This window comes from Hyperoodon ampullatus, assembly GCF_949752795.1.
Source record: "Hyperoodon ampullatus genome assembly, chromosome: 2".
NCBI lineage: Eukaryota > Metazoa > Chordata > Mammalia > Artiodactyla > Ziphiidae > Hyperoodon > Hyperoodon ampullatus.
In genome coordinates, this window is record NC_136915.1 from 18,953,991 (window position 1) to 18,979,870 (window position 25,880).

The following is a 25,880-nucleotide window of genomic DNA, read 5'->3' on the forward strand; positions in this document are numbered from 1 at the left end:
AAATGGAACCCCCTAGATGGAGCTGATGGCTGGTGGGTGCATAGGTCCCTGGGGCAAATGAGGAGTGAACTGGATGTGGTGAGGAGACTAAGAAATCAGAACATTAACCACAGAAGGGGTTGCCCTATGACACAGAACCCACCAAGGAGCAGAGAAGAGATTTGGCTGCTGTTGTGTGGCGGGGATACAAGGGGTTTCTATGTCTTTCCTCATTTGAGGGCCAGAGTGGCCCATCCTACCTGGGGGATGGGGACAGGGACAAGGAGAGAAGACTCATGCATCAGGAAAGGCTGGCCCTGGGTGACCATGTCCAGCTTGTAGTTTCTGATTCCCTCTGGCCAACTGGCAAAAAAGGAGCCACAGCCTGGCTCTCTGCCAGTCTCCCAGCCAAGGCCTGGTTTCTAGTCTGGCTCCTTCACAGGGCAGGAAGGCGCAAGAGCTGAGAAGCAGGAGCGGAGGAGACAGCAGACCTCACCAGCTGGCTCAGTTTTCCTCAGCACCGGGCCTGTTTGGCCGTAACCGTTCCTCAGCCCGGGATCGCCCAGGTTCGGGCAGCCCCGGCTTTGCAGACAGTTCAGACCTTTCGAGGGAGTTGTGCAGTCGCCTGTAGACACTGAGTGTGCAGTCGTCACCTTCCTCCTGTGCCAACAGATGACAAAAGTCAGCTGCAGAGAACAATACAGTGAATAATAAGACACCCTCACTCCCCACCCCAATGGCCCTCTCTAACAGAGGGAGATGGGGTGCAGACCGACCACTGCAGAACTGCAAAAGACTAGCCAATATCAAAGTTCCACCTACCAACTCCAAGCTGCTGAGAGCGCCTAGGGTAGACTGGGAGGCTCACAGCTGAACAGGAGCCCTAAAAAGGGACAGGACCGGGAACAGGGCCACTGGAGTGGGACCTCCAAGTAGGGGCCAGCATTACTGGAGTGTTGCACATGCAGGCTGCAGGCCTCTCAGGGTCAGAGCCATTTGCTCACTGGAGAGGCAGGGAAGTATGAAAAGGAAGCTGGACAGCTCTTACCGTACTTCCCACCTACAGACTACCAAAAAGCTCGTGTATACCTTTCCTACCATATCTCATATGTGCCCCACACCCTATATTTCTCAGACATCCACAGCTTCATCCAACTTTCTCTGCACTCCTCTTCTACCAGAATTCTGCCTTTTTAATGTTCTTGTTGCTCCTCCCCAGCTAATGCAGATCAAAGAATATAAGTATTACCTCAAGGTAAAAAAGAGCATTGGATTTAGAGACAAGAATCTTGGATTCAAATCTTAGCTCTTCCAGTAATTCACCTGGATGGCCTTGGTGAACAGACCCTTTGTGTCGCTGACCCTCAGTTTCTACATCTAAAAAATAGGGATAATATCCCCCCACGCACACCAGGGCTGTTGGAGAGACTGAATAAGATAGCGGGTGGGGAAGTGCTTTAAAGTACCCTGTAAAGACTCAGGGCTTTTCAACTTAACACACAGTCACCACCTGCCTTTTAAAAGAAAGGAACAGGGACTTCCCTGGTAGTCCAGTGGTTAAGAATCCGCCTTCCAATGCAGGGGGCGCAGGTTCGATCCCTGGTTGGGGAACTAAGATCCCACATGCCATGGGGCAACTAAGCCTGCATGCTCTAGAGCCTGTGCACCTCAACTAGAGAGAAGCCCACATGCCGCAACGAAAGGTCCCGCATGCCGCAACTAAGACCTGACGCAGCCAAAAATAAATAAATATTTAAACAAATAATAAAAGAAGGGAACAATCTCTAGGTCAAAAACATCTTTCTTCATCACAGGACTCGCATCTAAAAGACACTCCTGGGGGCTTCCCCTTCAAATGTTGTTCTGGCACTCTGACCCTCATATAAGGAGAGATTCTAGATTTGTCTATCCAGTAACAAGCCACACTGAACCAGCCCTGCCCTCAGACTGATGACATAATGGGCTAGATAGGTGTCTGGGACAAAAAGGGATGCTCGGGCATAAAGCTTATCCAAGTAGGCCCAGTGTAAGCCCCAGCTCTCCTCAGCCCCTACATGCCAGCAGCTGGCAAAGATCTGTCTAAACTGAGGCAGCCAAAGAACTCATTTCCTTGGCTCCATCTCTGCTCTACAGAAAGCCACTGTGCTTCCTCTTTTTACCCAGAACCTCCCAACAGCTGCAGCTGATTCTTGTGCTTCTAGGTACTGCTCTGTGGGGCTATAAGGGGAGCTCCTTTGGCGACCCTGGCAAACCAAGGGAACAGAGGCCACATCTCTCTCCTTTTTTGTAGCCTTCATATGTGAAGGCAAAATGAAGGAGACAAATTGGGGAAAAGATTTTGGAAATTCATGCTGCTCTCTGCCAAATACCTTCTTCAAGGTACTTCATTCTTCTTTAAGGCCAAATCCACCTTATTTTCAACAGTTCTCTGAACTACCCAGTTCTACTCAATGTTTCCCAGCCTCACAGTCTCCATAATCCTGAGTCACACAGGCCAGGACAGAGGGGAACAAAAAAGAAAGTAAAAGAGAAAAGGGGAAACTGGAAGGAGAACAAGAGAGAGGGAAAGAAGTGGGACTTACCATGCCTGCTAAGTGGTTCCAGGCTTCAGCCGTGACAGCATCTCCTACCCGATTCCGACGAGTGAGCACCTCTGACACGGTGAGGCTGCTTTGGGTCCTTCTGGAGGAGAGCTCGGGGGCATCCCCTGAGTTGCCTACCCTTCGAGTGCCCTGCTCAAAAAGGTATGAGCTGGGCTGTTCAAGGTCTGAATAGTCTGTGGAAGATCTCTGGATATAGGTGTTGGTAGATTCCACATTTTTACCTATTCGAGTTGGGGGGTCTTCTAAAGAGTTCAAGTCTCGCCTACTCTTCCAGGCATTTCTCACAGTAACGTGTCTGGCATCTGAAGAGCCCACTTCTAAAGGGCCACTATGGCTTTTCCACCTGATTGTCTCCGCTGTGGGTGCATGGCTATTCCTCTCCACAGGATCTGATGGCTTGATTATAATGCTGCTCCGAGAGACCACCGTTTCTGGCCTGTTCTTCGGGGCCCCATCTCCCATTCTTTCAGCTTCTGTGAACTGCAGGGTGATGTCATGTTTGTGAATGGAGAGCTCAAAGGGGGAGCTGACATGGTTACTAACCGACGTGAGCTCTGGTGGCCCAACCTGGATGTTGCTGGTGGATGTGTGCCTCTCCCGCGGGGCCTCGCCTAGAGTGGCTCTCGGGCTGCTGCTGTCAGAGGGGTAGATAGTTATACTGCTTGTCACTTTGCTTGGCCCTGGTTTGGAAGTAGACTTCTGTTTTTCCAATGTGGCCTCGGTTCCAGATCCTCCCATGACTTTTTTCACATCCTTATCAATGATGACAGGTTTGATGATGGCTCTAGATCGCAAGGCCTCTCTGGGGCTAAAGGGCCGCTGGCTTTTTACCCCGGCACCATTGGCCTCTGGGAGCTCCACGGCATTGGTGGAGCCTCTGACAGGTTTCCCAGATTCATTTTCTGTTCCCACATCTTTATCATTCTCAAAGAGGGAGGTTCTAAGTCCCCCTCGGGATTTGGCTTTTTCTCTAGAGTTGGGCTGTTGCTTGGGCTCTGGAGTAATGGTTGTGTTTACCAATTTGGCAGTAACAAGAGACACCATGTCCATATCGTCATCTGAGTCTGGCTTCTCTCTGCCACTGGATTTGATGACTCGACACCTCAGGGCCTCATGCTGACTACTGTCTTCCATCACAACTGCTATGCTTTGATCAACTCCTTCTTTATTTGGGGTTGAAAAGCCCTGAAGGATGTTCTCTTGGCTTCTGGAGCTATAAGGATACTTTGATAAAGGTGGAGCCTTGGAATTTGGGAAACTGGTATCAGCCTCTGGGCCGTTGGCAGCCTTTTTCCCCTTAGAGAGCCCTTCTGAGGAAGATCTTCTAGATGTTGCCAGAGCTCCCATGGCCTTAGAACTGCCAGAGTCTGCAGCCTGAGTTATTTGACTTCCATTGCCAGGCACCTGCCCCCTCTTGCCAAAGAGGGCCTCAGTGGAAGTGTCAGAAGCCTTGTCACCTCTCCCTGATATGTCATTGGGAACAGATCCATGGGTGGTATCACTAAATGTTCGTGTCGTCTTCTCTACTTTCCCCTTCAGCCCACTCTCAGTACCTGGCTTGGGAGTGCCCTTCCAAGCTTTATTGTGCTCCTGAGCAGCTGGCGGGTAGCGGCTAAGCACTGACGGCTGTTCCCTGGACTTCTTCCCTTCACTCTGAGAGGAGCCAGATGCGAATCGATCTTCAGTTCTCTTTGTCTCCTGAGTCCCACTGTCTGCACCTGCCCCTGTGTTGGAAGCTTTGGCTGCCCTCCTGTTGGTAAAGCTGGGAGAGGAAACCTGCCTGTTGCTCAGAGGATAGTTTTCATTGTTGAGAACAAATTCCCTGTTTCGGTGCCTTTCCCGCTTATGCTGAGGGGACAGTTCCCGGGGTGTGTGCTTGGACACAGGTGCCTCATTCCCGTGCCCTCTAAACTTAGTCCTCTCATGCCTGCCTTTGCTGGACAGGAAAGCATCTTCCCCTTCTACCTCCCCGTTCTCTAATTCTTTCTGTTTCTTGATTTGTAGCTTTATCTCCTCCAGCTGGCTGGCTAAGAGTTTGTTTTTATTTTGTTCACTTAGGTAATTATCCTGAAGGTCATTATTTTTGGCCCTCATTTTCTTAAGCTCTTCCTCCAAAGATTCAAAATGTTTGATCTGTGTCTTAAGTTTCTCAATCTCTTGGGTAAGGTCTTTTACTTTGTTGTCTTCCTGATTTCGGTTCTTTTCATTTTCTGATTTGTTTCTTGTTTCATTCTCTACCTGCTTTAGATAGTCCAGAGTTCCCTTCCTTCTTGATTCTTTGGATGGCAGTGTGGAAGAGATACCATCCTCAATTCGTAGGTCATTCCTTTCCAGAAGATTAGAAGCATTCCTTGCATAATCTCGGTTCACTTTTTTGTTCTGTTCCAATTTTTGAGTGAGCTCTTTTATCAGTTTCTCGTTTTCTTTCTCCTTTTCATTCAAGTATTTTCTCTCACTTACAAAGGTCAGAGTTAATGATTTCAGCTTTTCTAACTCTGACACTAAACTCTGCTCAGTTTTATCCAGCCGGTCCTCAGAAGATTCTAGTTCTTTCACTTTAACCCTGAGCATTTCCAGCTCAGAGGAGATTTTCTTTGTCAGGTTTCTCTCCTCATTCAGGCTCAAACACAGTTGGGTACAGTCATTCTTACTCCTGCTAAAGGCCTCCTCCAGCTTCTCCAGTTCAGCCATTCGTTTCTGAAGCCGCTCAATCTCGGATTTTAGCTCCCGGGTGAGGTTTTCCTCGTCTTCGAGTTTCTCCTTCATCTGCTGACAGAGATCCTCTGCTCTCTTAATTTCCTCATCTTTGCCTTCGATTCTCAGCACTCGCTGACGCAGCACTTCAATCTCAGCCAACATGCTCGAGTTGCTGCCTTCCGCCTGAATCACCTTGTCCTGGAGATCCAGGAGCTCATCCTCTGCTTTCTGGAGGTTTTTTGTGGCTTCCTCCAACTCATCAAGACGGCGGCTTAGACTCTGTAACTTAAACCGCAGGTGGCGGCTGGAAGCAGTATCCTTGTAGCTTGTAAATTCAGCCATGTCTACTGCCAGCCAATGTGGGCTCCTAGAGGCACCCAGTTCCACTCGAGGGGATGAGAAACGGTTACCTTTCTCTTGGCATCCACAACCTTCTTTGGCAGCTGGAGACCATTATCAGTCTACAGAAGAAAAGCAGAAAGCATGTCAGGCAGCAAATCTAAAATCTCCACTTCAGCTCCCAGTTGTAAAGAGTTCCCCTATGTAATTCTTGTGCCTAGAACATGGCAGGTGTTGAAATTTGTTGAATGACTGAATTTGACTAAACCTGCAGGAAAACACTGGTTCTTTATGGCTGATGCCTAGTTTCACCCTAATGAAGAATGCCACCGATGGCAGCATGGCAAAAAGACACAGAAAAATGCCTCATTTACATGACCAACTGTTCGATATTCAGGAAGCAAAGTCCAACCCAAGAGGGATAAAAATAAAACCTGCACCTAGAAGCATCATAAGGATACAGCAGAATACCACAGATATTTTAAAAGCAGTAAGGGGGGCGGGGAGCAAATATTCTATGAAGAAATAACAACTGAACTGGATTATCAGCAGAAACTTTTAAGTGGACGTCAAGAAGATAAAAGACATGATAACATCTTTAAAAGTTCTAAGAGAAAATAAGTGTAACCTAGAAGTAAATCTCCTAGAAGTAAATACCAAGAGAAACTATGAAAGAAAGATATAATTAGTCAGAAACACTTTAAGAACAAATAAAAGGAAAATAAAAATTTAAGTGTTTACCACTGAAAAAACTATTGATAGACATACTTCAGAATACAGAAACTGATCATTTAAAGAAGGCATTAGATGCAAGAAGGAAAAGAAATTAACCCAAACAAGCACTGATTCAGTTAAACAATAAAAATCAATTAGGGAGGGGCTTCCCTGGTGGCGCAGTGGTTGAGAGTCCGCCTGCCGATGCAGGGGACACGGGTTCGTGCCCCGGTCCGGGAGGATCCCACATGCCGCAGAGTGGCTGGGCCCGTGAGCCATGGCAGCTGAGCCTGCACATCCGGAGCCTGTGCTCCACAACGGGAGAGGCCACAACAGTGAGAAGCCCACGTACCGCAAAAAAAAAAAAAAAAAAAAAAATCAATTAGGGATTGGTTTTATCCTGCTCCTTCTCCCCAAAGTGGAACTGAAACACTAAACAATAATAACAGGTAAATCATAAAGAGAGAAATCAGAATTCAAGTGTTCTTAGAATATTATATTCTTTGTGAAGAGGATAGTGTTATTATAACTAACTTTAGACCTTGTTAAGAATAGATATTAATCATATATCTGATAAGGCATTAATAAGCAGAATATATAAAGAACTTCTACAACTTAACAATGAAAAAGAACCTGATTTAAAAATGGGAAAAGGACTTGAATAGACATTTCTCCAAAGATGATATCCAAGGACGACTACTATCAAAAAACAAAAAGTGTACAGATGTGGAGAACTGGAACCCTTGTACACTGTTGGTGGGAAAATGCTATAGCTACTATGGAAAAACATGATGGTGGTTCCTCAAAAAATTAAAAACTAATTACCATATGATCCAGCGATTCCACTTCTGGATATATATCCAAAAAATGAAAGAATGATCTCAGAGGGATGTTTGCACACCTGTTTTTTTAATTTTTCTTTTGGCCACACTGTGCAGCTTGCGGGATCTTACTTCCCCAACCAGGGATCGAACCCAGGCCCCTTGCAGTGGAAGCACAGAGTCCTAACCACTGGACTGCCAGGGAAGTCCCCATACCTATGTTCATAGCAGCATTTTCACAAGAGCCAAAAGGTGGAAGCAACCTAAATGTCCATCAGTGGATGAATGGATACACAAAATGTGGTTTATACATACAATGAAATGTTATTCAATCTTAAAAAGGAAGGAAATTCTGACACTTCAACATGGATGCACCTTGAGGACATTGTACTAAGTGAAATAATCCAGTCACAAAAGACAAATACTATATGATTTCACTTATATGAGGTATCTGGAATAGTCAAATTCATAGAAACAAAGTAGAATGGTGATGGCCAGAGGCTGAGGGAAAGAGGAAATAGGGACTTGTTGTTCAATGGGTATACAGTTCCAGTTCTGCAGGATAAAAAATGTTCCAGAGATTGGTTGGACAACAGTGTGTATATATACTTAACACTACTAAAAAAGTGTACATTTAAAAATGGTTAAGATGATACATTTTATGTTATGCATTTTTTGCCAAAATAAAAAATAATTTTTAAAAATGTTAAGGCGGGCTTCCCTGGTGGCGCAGTGGTTGAGAGTCCACCTGCCGATGCAGGGGACATGGGTTCGCGCCCCCGTCTGGGAGGATCCCACATGCCGCAGAGCGGCTGGGCCCGTGGGCCATGGCCGCTGAGCCTGCACCTCCGGAGCCTGTGCTCCGCAATGGGAGAGGCCACAACAGTGAGAGGCCCGCGTACCGCAAAAAAAAAAAAAAAAAAATGTTAAGGCACAGAAGAAGTAAAATACATAGAGATGGTAGCGTATACTTTCAGTTTCTGGTCCAGCATGTAAGGAGCTTTCTAAAGTCATCACTTCTTCCTAACAAGTAAAAAGCTGAACAAACAAAATCAACAACTCTTCTTAGCTCCATCAGAGAACTGAGGTTACAGAGAAAACTGCTTCCCCCAAAGTTAAACAGACAAGTGGATACAGAGAACACAATTTACCAGAGCAGAAATGCAGCAGTAGAAACCTCCACGGGAACTAATACCAGGGTAGGAAAACCTAAACTTCAACTGACAAACTTCTCGAGGCTCAGGGTGGACAACTTTGGGAGTCAAAAACAACAGGGGGTGTCTCAGTCTTAGGTGGGGGATGCACCACACTTTGTGAGCTTTACCTCCAGGAGCTGTACCAGGTTCCCACAGTGAAGATGGGAAAAAAATCCCCTCATGCTTCCAGCTGGAGGAGGGTAAATTAACCATTTTGAAACCAGGGTCTAACCTATTAGAGTCTTATCCGAACCTAACTAACCTGGGGGAAGGAAAATACCCAACTCCAGCTACCTCTAACTTTCTACATGGCGGAAGGAATATGCCCAACTCCAGCCATCCTGTACCACCTAGGGGATGGGGTAGGGAGAAGGGTGGCACGTAGGACCTGACACTGAGAAGAACTTGTGAAATTCATAGCCCAGGGGCCCAGGCTTACTAAAAAACTGAGACCTAATCATGGGACAACAGGATACTTCCCCTTCCCCAACACTGTACCACAACATCACTAAAGGCCTACTTGCCTAAGTTATTTTTACCCAGGACATCATGTCCAGCTTTCAACAAAAAATTACAAGGCATACTAAAAGACAAAAACATAGTTTAAAGAAACAGAGCAAGCATCAGAACCAGACTCAGATATGGAAGAGCTGTTAGAATTATCAGACAGAAATTCAAAACGACTATGATTAATATGCTAAAGACTCTAATGGAAAAATTAGACAACATGCAAGAACATATGGGTAATGTAAGAAAAGAAATAGAAATTATAGAATCAAAAAGAAACGTTAGAGATCAAAAACACCAACAGAAATGAAAAATGCCTTTGTCTCATTAGTAAACTAGACACAGCTGGTAAAGAATCTCTACGCTTGAGGATATGTCAGTAGAAACTTCTAAACCTGAAAAGCAAAGAGAAAGAATGACTGCAAAAAAAATGGAATAGAATATCCAAGAAGTGTGGGATAACTACAAGAAGTGTAACACAAGCGTAATGGGAATACCAGAAGAAGAAAGGAAGAGAAGAAAAATTTGAAGCAATAATGACAGAATTTCCCCAAATTAATGTCAGCACCAAACCACAGATTCAGGAAGCTCTGAACACCAAGCAGGATAAATGCTAAAAAGAAAAACAAAAACAAAAACACTGAGGCATATCATATTCACACTACAGAAAATCAAAGATAAAGAAAAATCCTGAAAGAACCCAGAGGAAAAAAACACCTTACCTACAGAGGAACAAAGATAAGAATTAACATCTGACTTCTCAGAAATCATGCAAGTTACAAGACAGTAGAGTGAAACGTTGACAGAAAAACACCACCAATCTAGACTGCTGTACCCTACAAAATTATCCTTCAAAAGTGAAGGAGACGGGGCTTCCCTGGTGGCGCAGTGGTTGAGAGTCCGCCTGCCGATGCAGGGGACACGGGTTCGTGTCCCGGTCCGGGAAGATCCCACGTGCTGCGGAGCAGCTGGGCCCGTGAGCCATGGCCGCTGAGCTTGTGCGTCCAGAGCCTGTGCTCCGCAACGGGAGAGGCCACAGCAGTGAGGGGCCTGTGTACCACAAAAAAAAAAAAAAAAAAAATGAAGGAGAGGGACTTCCCTGGTGGTCCAGTGGTAAAGAATCCACCTTCCAACACAGGAGATGCGGGTTTGATCCCTGGTTGGGAACTAAGATCCCACGTGCCACAGGGCAACTAAGCCCACGTGCCACAACTACTGAGCCCGTGTGCTGCAAACTACAGAGCCCACACACTCTGGAGCTCACATGCCACAACTGCAGAGCCCTTGCACTCTGGAGCCTGTGTGCCACAACTAGAAAGAGAAAACCCATGCACCACAACTAGAGAGAACCCATGCGCCACAACAAAAGATCCCACATGCCGCAACAAAGATCCCGCATGCTACAACTAAGACCCAACACAGCCGAAAATAAAAAATAAATTTTAAAAACGTCAATTCCAAAAGTGAAGGAGAAATAAAGACTTTCTAGGACAAATAAAAATTGAGGGGATCTGTTGCCAGTTGACCCACCTTACAAAAAATGTTAAAAGAAGTTCTTCAGTAAGAAGGAAAATAATATAGGTCAAAAACTCAGAACACATAAAAAAAAAGGACTATCATTAGAGAAGGAATAAGTCCAAGTAAAATAAAATTTTTAATTGTTCCTATTCTTAATTTATGTAACAGATAATAATTTTTCAAAATAATAATAGCAATAATGCCACAACTACTGAAGCCCACACGCCTACAGCCCATGCTCCACAATAAGAGAAGCCACCGCAGTGAGAAGCCTGCGCACCACGGTGAAGACTAGCCCCCACTCACGTGACTAGAGAAAGCCCAGGTGCAGCAACGAAGACCCAATGCAGCCAAAAATTAATTTTTTTAAAAAAACCCACTTTAAATTTTAATAAAGACACATATAGATTAAAAGTAAAGGGATCGAGAAAGATATACCATATAACACTAATCAAAAGAAAGCTGGAGAAGCTACGTTAATTTCAGATAGCAGATTTCAGAACAAGGAATGTTATCAAGGGGAAAGGGGGAATCACATAATGATGAAGGGGTCCATTCTCCAAGAAGACAATAGTCCTTAATGTGTATGTGCATCAAACTGTGTGAGGCAAAAACTGATAGAACTGCGAGGAGGAATAGATAAATCAAGTACTATAGCTGGAGAGTTCAACACCTCTCTATGATAAATGGACAGATCCAGCAGGCAGAAAATCAGTAAGGACATAGCTGAACTCAGCAACACCATCAATCAACTGGATATAATGGACATCTATAGACTATTTCGTCCAACAACAAAAGAAACATTCTTCTCAAGTTCACATGGAACATTCACCAAGACAGACTACATTCTGGGTCGTAAAAATACACCCAAACAAGTTTAAAAGAAACTATACAGTGTCTACTCCCAGACCACAATGGAATGGAACTAGAAATCAGTACCAGAAAGATAGCTGGAATTCCAAAATATGTGGAGATTATACAACACACTTCTAAATAACACATGGGTCAACGAAGAAATCTCAAGAGAAATGTTTTAAGTATTTTGAACCAAATGAAAATGAAATACAACTTTATCAAAAGTTGTGGGGTGTAGCAAACACAATGCTTAGAGGCAAATTTATAGCACTGAATGAATATATTAGTAAAGAATGAAGATCTACAATCAATAATTCCTATCTTAGGGAACTAGAAAAAAGAACAAAACCAAAGTAAGCTGAAGAAAAGAAATAATAAAAATTAGAGTAGAAATCAATAAAACTGAAAACAAAATCAATAGAGAAAAAAAATCAATGAAACCAAAAGCTGGTTCTTTGAAAATATCAATAAAATCAATCAGCCTCTTGCCAGGCTAACTAAGAAAAAAAAGAAAACACAAATTACTAATAACCCAATGCAGGGGGCTCAGGTTTGATCCCTGGTCAGGGAACTAGATCCCACATGCATGCTGCAACTAAGAGTTCGCATGCCACAACTAAGGAGCCCACCTGCCACAACTAAGACCTGGCACAACCAAATAAATAAATATTTTTTTAAAAAAAGAAATGAAAGAGGGACATCACTACAGATCCCATGGACCCTAAAAGGATAATAAAGGAATATTATGAATAACTCTATGCACACAAACTTGATAGCTTAGACGAAATCAATTTCTTGAAAGACACAATCTACCAAAACTCACACAAGAAGAAAAAGACAATCTTAATAGACCTGTATCTATTAAATAAATTGAATCAATATTTAATAACCTTGCAAAACAGAAAGCACCAGGCCCATCATTTCACTGATGAAATTATACCAAGAAATTATACCAAGTGTCTACAACCTCTTCCAAAAATAGAAGCAAAGGGAATACTTCCTAACTTGTCCTTTGATGCCAGCATTACATTAACAACAAAAGCAAAGACATTACAAGAAAAGAAAACTACAACCCAGTATCTCTCGTGAACACAGATGCAAAAATCCTTAATGAAATATTAGTAAATGAAATCCAACACTGTATAAAAATAATTATACACCATAACTAAGTGTGACTTGTCCCAGGTATGCAGGGCTGGTTCAGTATTCAAAAGTCAATAAATGAAATCCACCACACTGACAGGTTAAAGAAGAAAAATCACATGATCATATTAATAGATGCAAAAAAGCACTTGACAAAATTCAATACCCATTCATAATAAAAACTCAGCAAACTAGGAACAGAGGGGAACCTCTTCAACTTGATAAAGAACATCTACAAAAAACCCTACAGATAACATCATACCTAATTGTGGGAAGTCCAAAGCTTTGTCACTAAGATCAAGAACAAGGCAAGGATGTCCCCTCCTATCACAGCTTCTCAAAATTTACTGAAGTCCTAGCTAACACAGTAAGACAAGAAAAGAGAAGAAAAGGTATACTGATAGGGAAAGAAGAAATAAAACTGTCTTTGTTCACAGATGACATGACTGTCTTATGTAGAAAATCCAAATGACTCAACAAAAAAACTCCTGGAACTAATAAGCAATTATAACTATAGCAAGGTTGCAGGATATAAGGTTAACATACAAAAGTTAATCAATTTCCTGTATATACCAGCAATGAACATGTGGAATTCAAAATTGAAAACACAATACCCTTTGTATTAGCACCTCCTAAAATGAAATACACAGGTATAAATCTCACAATATGTACAAGATCTATATGAAGAAAACCACAAAACTCTGATGAAGAACTAAATAAATAAAAAGATATTCCATGTTCGTGGATTCTAACACTCAATATTACCCAAATTCAGTTCTTCCCAATTTGACCTCTAGATTCAATGCAATCTCAATCAAAATCCCAGCAAGTTATTTTGTGGATATAGACAAATGGATTCTAAAATTTGCATGGAGAGGCAAAAGACCCAGTACAGCCAATGCTATATTGAAGAACAACAGAGTTGGAGAACTGATGCTACCCAACTTCAAGACTCACTATAAAAGCTACAATATTCAAGACTGTGTGATACTGGTGAGAGAAAAGACAAATAGATTAATGGAACAGAACAGAGAGCCCAGATATAGACCCACAGAAATATAGTCACCTGATCTTTGACAAAGAAGCAAGGGCAATACAACAGAAAGACAGTCTTTTCAACAAATGGTGCTAGAACAAATTGGACATTCACATGCAAAACTATCAATATAGACACAGACCTTACACCCTTCCCAAACACTAACTTGAAATGCGTCACAGCCCTAAATGTAATACATAAAACACCTAGAAGATATCATAAGGAGAATACCTAGTGACCCTGGGTTTGGCTGTGACTTCTTAGATACAACATCAAAGGTACAATTCATGAAAGGAGTAATTGACAAAATGAATTTCATTAATTAAGACTGCTCTGCAAAAGACAATGTCAAGAGAATGAGAAGACAAGCCACAGACTGAAGGAAAAAAAACTTGCAAAGGACACGTCTGATAACAATACGAAAATCTGATTTTAAAATGGGCCAAATACCTTAACAGCCACTTCACTAAAGATCTACAGGTGGCAAATAAGCTTATGAAAAGATGCTCCAACATCACCTATCATCAGGGAAATGCAAATTTAAAGTTACCACTACACCAAATGCTAGTAAGGATGTGAATAACAGGAATTCTTGCTAGTGAAGATGCAAAATGGTACAGCCACTTTTAGAAGACAGTTCGGTGGTTTCTTAAAAAACTAAACATACTCAGCCATGTGATGCAGCAATAGCACAGATAAGATGCAAAATATTATATACAGAATGGATAAACAACAAGGTCCGACTGTATAGCACAGGGAACTATATTCAATATCCTGTAATAAACCATATATATATGTAACTGAATCACTTTGCTGTACATCAGAAACTAACACAACATTGTAAATCAACTATACTTCAATAAGACAAAGTTTTAAAAATAATATTACAAAAACAACAAAAAAAGCACAGATAGTTCATCTATGGTAAGAGGCAGGAAGGCAGAGTATATGGGTACCAGTGTTAGTGGGTAGGTAGGAAGGAAGGTGTGGTGGTAATAGTCTAATAAAGTTCTCTCCTGACTGTTTTTGCGTTTTCACTGAAGTAGAAAGCAAGATCATCATCTTAAAATGATGACAAGGGCAGGGGGTAGAGCAGTACAGGTTTCAGAAATGGTCATCTAGGTGAATGGAAAATAGAATGACTGCCAGGCAACATTAAGGGCCCACTTGAAATTCATGGTTATGATTTAAAGTGAAAACCAATCAGCAAGGTTGTATTTTTATATTCAGTCTTGTTCTGCTGGCCAGATGAAGGCACAGAGGAGAGAGAGAATTGGACTGAAAACAGGGTTGGAAGTTTGCAAATGTAACAAAGCAAGAAAAGAGTGAGGAAATTATAGGTGTGCACAAGGGAGCTTCAGTAAAGAGAAACACGAACATCAAGAACATGTGAAGAACAGTGCAAATGTAATAGGGCCAATGAATTGAAGGCACCAATGAGGACTGAAGGATCGTTGGAGTCAGGATACTAGGAGGAATGAGCTTGAAAGACAGGAGACAGTAATCAGAGAGGGACCTCAGGGAATTGAAATTATCAAGGAGTTGCAGTAATTGATAATGTCAAGAACTAAGGTATGAATAGGCGAGCACAGAGGATGATTTTCAGGGCAGTAAAACTACTCTGTATGATACTATAATGGTGGATACATGTCATTATACATTTGTCCAAACTCACAGGATGTACAACACCAAGAGTGAACCCGAATGCAAACTATGGACTTTGGGTGAACATGATGTGTGTGCAGGTTCATCAACTGTAACAAATGTACATGGGAGATGTTGATAATGGGTGGGGGGGGAACCTGAGGAGGGAAATGGACAGGGGGTATATGAGAAATTGCTGTACCTTCCCCTCAATTTTGCTGTGAATCGAAAACTGCTCCAAAAAAGCAGTCTTAACTTTTTGAAAGTTAAAAAACTAAAGTATGATTCTGGGAATGCCAGGTACAGAGAGAGGTGAGATCACTGGAAGAAATACTGAGAGGCAAAGGTGTTGCAAGGATTCCTGAAGTGTACATTGAAAGCCCACAAATTAACAGGACTAGTGCTGCAAATAGTGACATTAAACAAGAAACAATAGTCATCGAGAAATGAGAGGCGGTGACCCTGGGGTTCAATATGACAGCAACAATAAGGGCACTGGGTGATGCAGTCTGATATTACATTTAAACCTAGGAGAAAGGATGGAGGGAACAAGGTCTGAGCCGTAAGAAAAAAACAGCCTCCATCTGAGAGAAAAATGGACTCAACAATGATCCCATGAGAAAGCTCAGGGCAAAAGAGAAACAACCTGGGGCTTCCCAGGTGGCGCAGTGGTTGAGAGTCCACCTGCCGATGCAGGGGACACAGGTTCGTGCCCCGGTCCGGGACGATCCCACATGCCGCAGAGCGGCTAGGCCCGTGAGCCATGGCCGCTGAGCCTGCGCGTCCGGAGCCTGTGCTCCGCAACGGGAGAGGCCACAACAGTGAGAGGCCCGCGTACCGCAAAAAAAAAAAAAAAAGAGAGAAACAACCTCAAGCAGGATTTGAGGAGATGCTAAATGCCACTTCTCTCCAACCCCAAGATCTACTCCATCAATTGCACTTAAAGCCTAGAGCCACCAGGTGGAGCCCATGCTCAGCTTTTAAGAAACACCAGGGCCTCCACAGTGTTGGAAGTAACAGGGCCTGCCTCCCTCCTTCAGCCTCTCCATCGCCCAGCTCCCTGACTATTCTTCCCTCTCCACCACTCGGCTTCTCTGGGTACTGTCTTTCTCTGTCTTCTCACCTGTGCCTCCTTTGGTCTCCCCTTCTCCTCCTTTTTCCAGCTCACAGGCTTCCTCATTCCCAAAAATGGAGAGGAAAAAAAACCCCTACATTTATATATTATTTATAAGAAAGAAACCTTTTCCCTTATTCCCATCTACTTTTCCTAGATACAAAAAGAAACTTGTTTTTGGCCTTTTGCCTAGTGGTACAGTAAAACAAAAAAAAATTCTTAACTACCAATTTTTTTTTTTTTTTTTTTTTGCGGTACGCAGGCCTCTCACTGTTGTGGCCTCTCCCATTGCGGAGCATAGGCTCCGGATGCGCAGGCTCAGTGGCCAGTAGCAGGCTCAGTAGCCGCTCCATGGCATGTGGGATCTTCCCGGACCAGGGCACGAATCCGTGTCCCCTGCATCGGCAGGTGAACTCTCAACCACTGCGCCACCAGGGAAGACTCTTAACTACCAATTTTATACACAGGGTGGAGGGGATGGGGGACTGAACTAAGTAGGAGCCATAAACCACTTTTAAATGAGTAGATACAAAAGATCTGTACTGGCATAGCAGTTATTGGAGGACAAATGATATATGATGCTTCTATAATACAAAGAGCTTTAAACAGCTTATCCTCATAAGTATGCTAGACAGTCATTAAATTGTACATTTTAAAGAGAGGAACTTTATGATACATAAATTATATCTTAAGCTGTTTTAAAAAAAAAAAAAAAAAACAGCTTACCCCAAACTGAAACATTCTCCTCAACAAGTCTTATTTATACTACATAAACAAATCTCTTTTTTAGAGAGGAAAATGTTAAACTTAAGTACAGCCCCATCTATAAATTATATTTCTGAATTAGTAGAGTCCAGGAATTACACTGCTTTTTTATTCATTTGGCTTTTAGTGCCAATTTTATATGTTCTGTTCAAGACTCTGATATGAATCAACCAGGGTAGCACAAGGAATGAAAAAGCGAAACTCACTGAATATACAGCAAATACTTACTGAAATATATAGAGAAGAGAGTTACCACACGCCACTACTCAAAATCCTTTAAAGGGCCTTATTGCTTAGGACAAAGCCCACGCTCCCCACACGGCACGTGAAGTCCTCACGATCTGCCCTGCCTACTCCTTCAGCCTCATCTTCAAACACCGCATAGCTCTTCACTCTCGACGATCCACAAACCTTGCACTCTCTCTCACCTCCAGGCCTTCACTAGCTTGATAATACTTCCTTCTCATTTTTTCAAATCCCACCTTAGGCAAGAACCTTCTCCTGGAAGCTCCTGGAGCACCTCCTTCCTGAAACCCTAGGCTAGATCAGGGCGCCTCTTTCTTGAACTTTAGTCTGCTGTATTGGTCCCATCACAGCACTTATCACAATGTATTCAAGTTTTATTTACTCATTTTATCTCTCCAACTTGTTTCTTTTTCACCACTGTATTCTCAGCACCCAGCAGGAAGCCTAGCACATAAATTAATGCTTAAAATTTGATGAATGAATAGAGCTGAATGAGCCCCCTAATTATTAAATGGCTGGTCAGCCCTTTGGCACTAACCATTAACAGAAAATAATAAAAATGATGTCGAGGAGCTACTTACTCATGGATTACAATGGAGAAGACAACTGACAATAACAGATACAGCCAGCACAGATATCAGGTCCTGTGGTAATGCTCTGAAAGGTCTCGTCCCAAGCCCCAAGCCACTTGCACAGTGCTTCTCCCAGTTGGACAATGACCCATCTGGCTTTCAGGTCTACTCCATGGAAATATGACATAAATACCAGAAAACCACACCACTCATAGAGGTTCTAATTATTGGAGCAAGTGTTGAAGCAGAAAATATTTCTGGATCTTCTTCCACTCCTTAGAATGGGATTTCATAGCCAAAACACAGCTTAAAGATCATTTAGTTCACTGACTTTCAAACCAGACTGAGCAAACCCCTTCCAGAGTCACCTGGGAAAAGAGAGCAGGGGCGAAGGTCTGAGCAGGCTGAGTCAGGCTCCCTCTCTCACTCAGTCAACCAAAGCAACTGATTTCAGCTTCTTAACATATTGGTCTTCCCCCAAAAGACTGTCACGAAAGAGTTCTACCGCTTTTATTTAAAATAAAACTGCCTGTTTGGCCCAGTCCCCTTATTTTAAAAATGAAGGAACTGAGACTCAATATTTCTCCAGCAACTTAGCAAAGCCAAGGACTTTAGTCTCCTGACTCTACCCAGGACTCTTCCCATTGTGTAAAAGCACTTCCCTACAAATTCTTGAGCATTATTACAAAGTGAGGCATTCTGATTATACATAGACCAATAAAAACAGAAAGGTATAAAGGGAACAAATAAAGGACAACCCCAAATTGAGCATGACTATACTACAGACAATATAGTAAGGACTTTAAGTACATGCTTTCTCTAGGAATCCCAGATCTATCTACTTGAACAAATTACTTCTCTGAGGTTTTCTCATCCATACAAAGACAACACGTAATCCCCTGGCATGTAAAGCACTTAGCAGAATGCCTTGCACGTAAGTCACAACAAACAGTAGCTATTACTATTATTCTACTCAGCCTTCACAATAACCTTATGGGATCGGTACCCTCAAACTTGCCCAAGGTCACACAGCTAGTAAGGACAGCCAGATGGTGAACCCAAGTCTAGTTCCAAAGACCATATTCCTTTAAGAATGCTACCCTGTTTGGCCAAGTCATTGATCTTCTCCATGTCTCAGACCCTTCCTCTGAAAAAATAAAAGAATAGCAACCCCACCTACCTCCCAGCAAAAGTTAAAGTCAGCAAAAGCTCTCTGAAAAGTCCTGTGCATACCTAAGGTAAGTTTCACTAGGCAGAATCCTCCTAAAAAGAGAGACTCACTAAAATCAGCCCTTCTACCCAGGGTAAATAAGGAAATGGATCGAAAATGAGGTTAGAGTTTCACTTATCTCTGACCTTTTGGCCCTAAGCACAGCCAGAGAAAGAAATGCTTTGCCACCTCCAGGACCATCCAGAAAGGGAAGAGACAGATACCTCTCTTTCCAGTCTTCTGCATTCCCCATCAAGTATGTTTATCCAGGTAAAATGCATTTATTTAGTAGACATCTATGGAACATCTATAATGCACCCAGCATTTTGCCAAGTGCTAGAGAGAGATCATTAAGACCCAACCCTTGCCTTCAAGGAATCAGAAAGCTAGAACCAATTATAAAATAAGAATAAAGAGGGGCTTCCCTGGTGGCGCAGTGGTTGATAGTCCGCCTGCCAATGCAGGGGACACGGGTTCATGCCTGGTCCAGGAAGATCCCACATGCCGCGAAGCGGCTGGGCCCGTGAGCCATGGCCGCTGAGCCTGCGCGTCTGGAGCCTGTGCTCCGCAATGGGAGAGGCTGCAGCAGTGAGAACCCCACATACCGCCAAAAAAAAAAAAAAAAAAAAAAGAGAATAAAGAGGCCTCTCTGACTTCCCTGGTGGCGCAGTGGTTAAGAATCTGCCTGCCAATGCAGGGGACATGAGTTTGAGCCCTGGTCCGGGAGGATCCCACGTGCCGCGGAGGAAATAGGCCCGTGCGCCACAACTACTGAGCCTGCGCTCTACAGCCCACAAGCCACAACTACTGAGCCCCCATGCCACAACTACTGAAGCCCATGCACCTAGAGCCCGTGCTCCACAACAAGAGAAGCCACCACAATGAGAAGCCCATGCACCACAACGAAGAGTAGCCCCCGCTCACTGCAACTAGAGAAAGCCCATGCGCAGCAACGAAGACCCAATGCAGCCAAAAATAAATAAATAAAAACAAATAAATAAACACATTTATTTTAAAAATAAATAAATATGTGCACCTAAAAAAAAAACATTAACTATATTAGGTGACATTGCTAAAATCACTTATCATTTCTAGTAACTGTTGCAGATTCCTTTAGATTTTCTACATATATGGTATGTCTTCTGCAAATAATGACTATTTAGCCTTTTCCTTTCCAAATTGTGAGGCACTTATTTTCCCCAAATACAATGTTGAAGTAAAATGATGAGAGTGGACATACTGCTTTGCTATTGACCTTGGGTGGGGGAAGGATTCAGTATTTCAATGTTACTTATAATGTTTACTAGAGGTTTTCTGGTAAATGTCATTCATCAGATTGAGGACGTACCTTTTCATTTCTAATTAGCTGATTTTTCTTTTCTTTTTAATCATGTAGGGTGTGGAATTTTATCCAATGGTTTTCTTTTGCATCAACTTAAATGATCATGTTGATTTTCTCCTTTATTCAATTAATATTGTGAATTAAAGTGATTTTTTGAAATGTTAAACCAACCTTGCATTCACAGGATAAACCAAACTTGATTATGTGTTATTATGTTTTTATATGTTGCTGGATTTATTTCCTAATATTTTTATTATATATGTTTTGAGGTATAAGTGAGAAATAAAAATTATATATATATATATATAAAAAGAGGCCTCCCTGACCATCTCACAAAACATAGCACCCACTCTTCTGCTCCGTCCTCTTACCCTGCTTCTTTTCACTTAGTACATTTCACCACCTGATGTATGTACACTAGAAGCTCAGAAGAAGTGATTAATTGGACCCAAGAGTGGGGTCTGGGAAGGAAATTGTTTATATTAAGCCTCAGAAATCATGGGAAGGTGAAGAAAGGGACGAGTAGTCCATTCTTTAATGCCAACTTCCTCCCCCCACCCAACACACACACCAGTGTCTCAGTTCCAACTCATACTAGAAAGATACATCACTGACTGTCTCTCATTCAGACCTCCTTTCTGCCAAAGGTCTTGAACCCAGTTCCAAGTGGCCCTATCCAGCATTTTGGAGGCTGGCTCTTTTTCCTGTCCTAGTGGGCCAGGAAGGTCTGAAATAGTACAGAATCAAACTTGCCCTGCCCTTTCCCCCAACACAGCTGCCATGATTCACTTCCTGTTCCCAACAGTCATTTAAAGTAGGGGATCAGCAAACTTTTTCTGTCAAGTTTGATAGTATCCATATAAGTATACAATTTAGTTTGATAGCAAATATTTTAGGCTTTGTAAGGCCTAAGGTCTCTGTCCCAACTACTCAACTCTGCCATTGTAGTGTGAAGCAGCCACACACAATACATAAGCAAATGACATGCCTGTGTTTCAACTAAACTTTATTTACAAAAATAGGCAGTGGGCCTGTGGACCACAGTTTGCCAGTCCCTGATCTAAAGGAAAATGGGAAAACTATTTTAAAGCAGCTTCCTCCTGACAATCTCTAGTTACCTGTCTTAAAACCTTCAGCTGTCCACATCTCACCAGCACTTCTTGTTTCTATTTTATTTCTGGACTTAAATGATTTTTCCCAGAATCACAAATTCATGTATTTTAGATATGCAAACCTCAGGGTTGGGAGCCCAACTAGTATGTAGAGATTCTCCAGGTTGGAAAGGATTTAGAGATCATCTGATCCAACTTCCCACTCAATGAAGAAATTATCTAGCAAGTAGTCATTCAGCTCCTATTCAATGACAGGAAGGGTACTCATTTCCTCCCAAGGGAGCTCATTTCATCTTCGGACAGCTCTAAGCTAAGATATTCTACTTGTTTCTTCTTAGCACATTTTACCACTTAATTGCTTGAGAATTTATTTACCGTGTGACTCTTTTTACTAGATTGTAAGATCTATGAGATCAGAAACATGTTTTTTTGTATTTGCAGCTGTTTTTTACTGCTGTCTCTCCAGCACTTTGCACAGTGGTACATAAAGGGTATAAAGTAATTGTTTACAGGGAGGAAGGAAGGGAGGGCAGGCAAACAAAACAATGCTGCATTTGGGGAACTTTAAGTAACTCAGCAGTGCTGACATGACAGGCACAAGGGGAGAAGCAGAGCAGGTAACTGATACGGTTGCGTGCAACAGAGAAGCCCTTGAGATCTCACAGCAAGTGCAGAGGCTGAGGTGGTCGTGTCTGAGGACCAAGTTTAGAATTCCCCCTTCCTCCCTTTTCCTCTTCCTTCCAAGCCTCCCCTGCACCATTCTGATGGTGATCATCTGTCGCTGCAGTTTTCTGAAGCCTCTTCAGACAGGCTCTCCCCCAACAAAACGTGCACAGCCCTAAACCCTCTAGAGAGAGTATCCCCCCTTACCCACGGGGGATATGTTTCAAGGCCCCTGGTGGATGCCTGAAACCACACACAGTACAGAACCCTATATGTATTATGTTTTCTCCTAGACAGTTAACCCTTGAACAATGTGAGGGTTAGGGGCAACGACCTTCCGAGCACTCAAAATCCATGTATAACTTACACTTGGCCCTTCATATAGGCAGTTCCTCCATACATGCAGTTCCTCTGTATCCTGAGTTCTGCGTCCGTAGATTCAACCAACTGCAGATCGTGTTGTACTGTAGTACTTACTATTGAAAAACATCTGCATATAAATGGACCCGCACAGTTCAAACCCACGTTGTTCAAGGGTCAACTGGACAAAAGGACGGAGCAAGATTTCATCACGCCACTCAGAAGAGCATGCAATTCAAAACTTATAAATTGTTTATTTCTGAAATTTTTCGTTTAATATTTTTGGTTGATTGGTCCATCTTAAGCTTACATTATTTACCTTTTTTTTTTCATTTCAACTTGAAAGTTAGTTTCAATCAATAGTTTCAATTGTCTAAATATTTTCTACACCTTCCAGTTTATAAGCATTCACTCACTATTTATTAATCTACAGGCATGTCTCTTCTCTATCTTCATCCAAATTGATTTTCAAATTGCTAAACAAAATATAACCAAGAACAGCCCTCCAGAATGCCACTAAAAACAACCCCTCTAGATAAACATCAATCCATTAATCAGTACTTGTATATCACTTGCATGCAAGCCAGCCCCAAATTTTCTTTGTCTTGGGATCACATGAGAAAATGTTAAATACCTAATTTTAGCACTTAAGACATATTACCTTTGTAGCATATTCCTGATCCCCCAGCCTAGGAACCTTTTCAAAAATGAATTGCCCTAATATACATCAAAGTGCTATATATATAGTAATTACCCCTGGATGGTATGATTTTTTTCCTTTATTTTCTAATATTTCAATAACAAACTTGTACTGATTTTACAGTTTAAGTAAAATCATGGCAAAACTTAAAGAAAAAAAAATTATCAGTTAGCTTGAGTTACTCTTAGTGACTTCTACGGTCATCCCTGTGTTCTTATCCTTTGCTCAATCAGGTTTAGAATTTTACCAGAGATCACTGTCAAGTTTCCAATGATACCCTCAAGCCCATGTGACCTAGAGGTTAACTCCAGATAAATCAAACATCAGAGAGAATTAGAATTTGACTCTGCCTTCAAAAAAATATGTCCAGAAACCATTCCTTTCTGGCTACACAGCACTGCCACCCTAGTCTGAGCCACCATCATCCCTGCCCCAACTGCTGACAGAAGGCAAAAGCTTCCTACCTGGTCTCCCTGCTTCCGCCGATGCCCACTTTTCCCCACCTTCCACAGTCTATTCCCCAAGAGCAAACAGAGTAAAGCCTTTTAAAACGTAAGTCAAATCCTGTCTCTCCTCTGCTGTCCCCTCCCCAGTGGCTCCCATCTCGCTCAGAATAAAACGCACTCCAGGGACTTCCCTGGTGGTCCAGTGGTTAAGAATCCGTCTTGCAATGCAGGGGATGCTGGTTCGATCCCTGGTCAGGGAATTAAGATCCCACATGTCGCAGGGCAACTAAGCCCACACAGCACAACTACAGAGCCCATGAGCTCTGGAGCCAGCGTGCCACAACGAGAGAGAAGCCCATGCGCCACAACTGGAGAGAAGCCCGCGCACTGCAACGAAGAGCCTGCGCACCGCAACGAAAGATCCTGTGTGCTGGAACTGAGACACAATGCAGCAAACAAACAAATAAATTAAAAAATATTTTTTAAAATAAATAAAATCCACTCCAAAGGTCTTACCCCCGCTCTCAGGCCCTAGGTGATCTGAGTCCCATCACTTCTCTGCTCTCACCCCTACTGCTCTGTCCCGACTACCCCACTCCAGCACCCTGGCGGCCCTGGCGGTCCTTGGACAGAACAAGTCACACTCATACCTCAGGGCTTTTATATTTGCTGTTCCCTCTGCCTGGGATGCTTCTCTCCCAGGTATCTCCCTGGGTGTGTTCCTCACTTCTTTCAGATCTTGGCTTAAAATATCGCCTCATCAGAGGCCTTCCCTGATGACCTTACATGAAGTAACAATCTCTCAGCTCCCCACCACTTCCTATTACCACCTTACCCTGCTGTTGTTCTTCTGAGCAACTATCACCTATGGGTGTTGTTTATTTATCTACTTATTTATTTATATCTAGCTATGCATTTTTAAAAATATTTCTACCCATTAGAATATTATCCTTGAGAACAAGGATTTTTTCCTGTTTTGTTTAAGGCTGGACACTTAGCTCCAAGAACCGTGCTACTAGGCACGTGGTAAGTGGTACCATCAGAACATAAGTCCCAGTATATAGCAAAACACTCTATGTATAAGAGGTATGTGTAATAAATTTTGTTGATGAAAATGATTACTGCCCCCTCCCAAACTGACCAAGTATATTGAAAAAACATTGGTGCTCCAATAAAGAGAGACTAAAGTACCCTCAGAAAGATCAATGAACAAATGAATACTGGCTGCCACTCCACCCAACCAAAAATGAATTTCACTACCTACCCAGTTCCCTGGGGTAGGAAAAATGCTCCAGGGAAAGGAACAGAACAAGAATCCTGAACCAATGAACAGGGCAAGAATTTGCCTCGAAGTTTCCCACTCCCTCAAGAAGAGCCTGTCCCAAACTATGCCTGTTTCCAGGAGGGGTTCCCATGAGAGTGAGAGGTCTTGCTAAGATTCCTTTCCTATGTTCAATCACTCCTACGCCTAGAACCCATTTCCCAGACTCATTCTCTGGTTGCCCCATTGCTCTTCCTTCCCAGAGAACCTTGTTCTAACTATTACACAGCTACCGCTGGTGACCAAGACCACTAGGTCCTCTGGCCACTCACTGCTCCAGTTTCTTCTATTTCATTAGTTCTCTCCACTGCCTCAGTCAACAACACCAATAAGATACTGGCATACACAATCTGGAAAGGGCTAGGAAAGGGAACTAGTTGTCAGTCACTGCCTCAACCAAAAAGTAACTTTCACAAAAGAGAAACATTACAGTGCAATGAAAATAACCCAGGTTTAAAATCTAGTCCTACCATCTACTACTTGTATGAACTTGGAGAAGTCGTTTAACCTCTCTAAGCTCACTTCCTTGTGGTGAAAATAACAGCACTTACCTCACAGTGCTGGTGTAAATATTAAGGGAGATAATGCCTGTCGAACAGGACTATGCCTAGCATATAGTAAGTGTTCAGTAAATGGTAGCTAGGCCTATTTCTGAAGGTTGGCTGGGTGGATTAAATGAGAAAACATGTGAGGTACTTAACACAGTATTTGGTTCAGAATAGGTCATCAACGAATACTGACTTTCCTCCCTCTCTTGTAATGGTGGTAAAATTGTAGAGACTTCAGAAACCACCCAATCCTGTCAGTGTGGCTCTACAACACTGTACAACATACTCACCATTTAGGTAATTTAAGCTTTCTGTCAATGCTTCTGGCTGCTCCCCTGATGCTTGTTGTCTTGGCAACAGTCACTCACTATCTTTTAATGCAGTTGCCTCTTGACCTGGAGAGAATATAAACAGAAGGGAAAAGATAGG

The 25,880-nt window shown here is 42.7% G+C and overlaps 1 protein-coding gene across 1 annotated transcript; it reads right to left on the bottom strand.

The window, feature by feature from the left end:
• Positions 1-483: 483 nt before the first annotated feature.
• Positions 484-25,783, bottom strand: LUZP1 (leucine zipper protein 1; the record flags this gene model as incomplete). The annotated part of the gene is given in 6 exon segments (XM_079697482.1): positions 484-639; positions 2,139-2,204; positions 2,206-2,264; positions 2,267-2,270; positions 2,562-5,740; positions 25,742-25,783. Coding segments are annotated over 5 exon segments (3,345 nt in total). The 5' UTR covers positions 5,622-5,740; positions 25,742-25,783.
• Between the last annotated feature and the right edge of the window lie 97 nt (positions 25,784-25,880).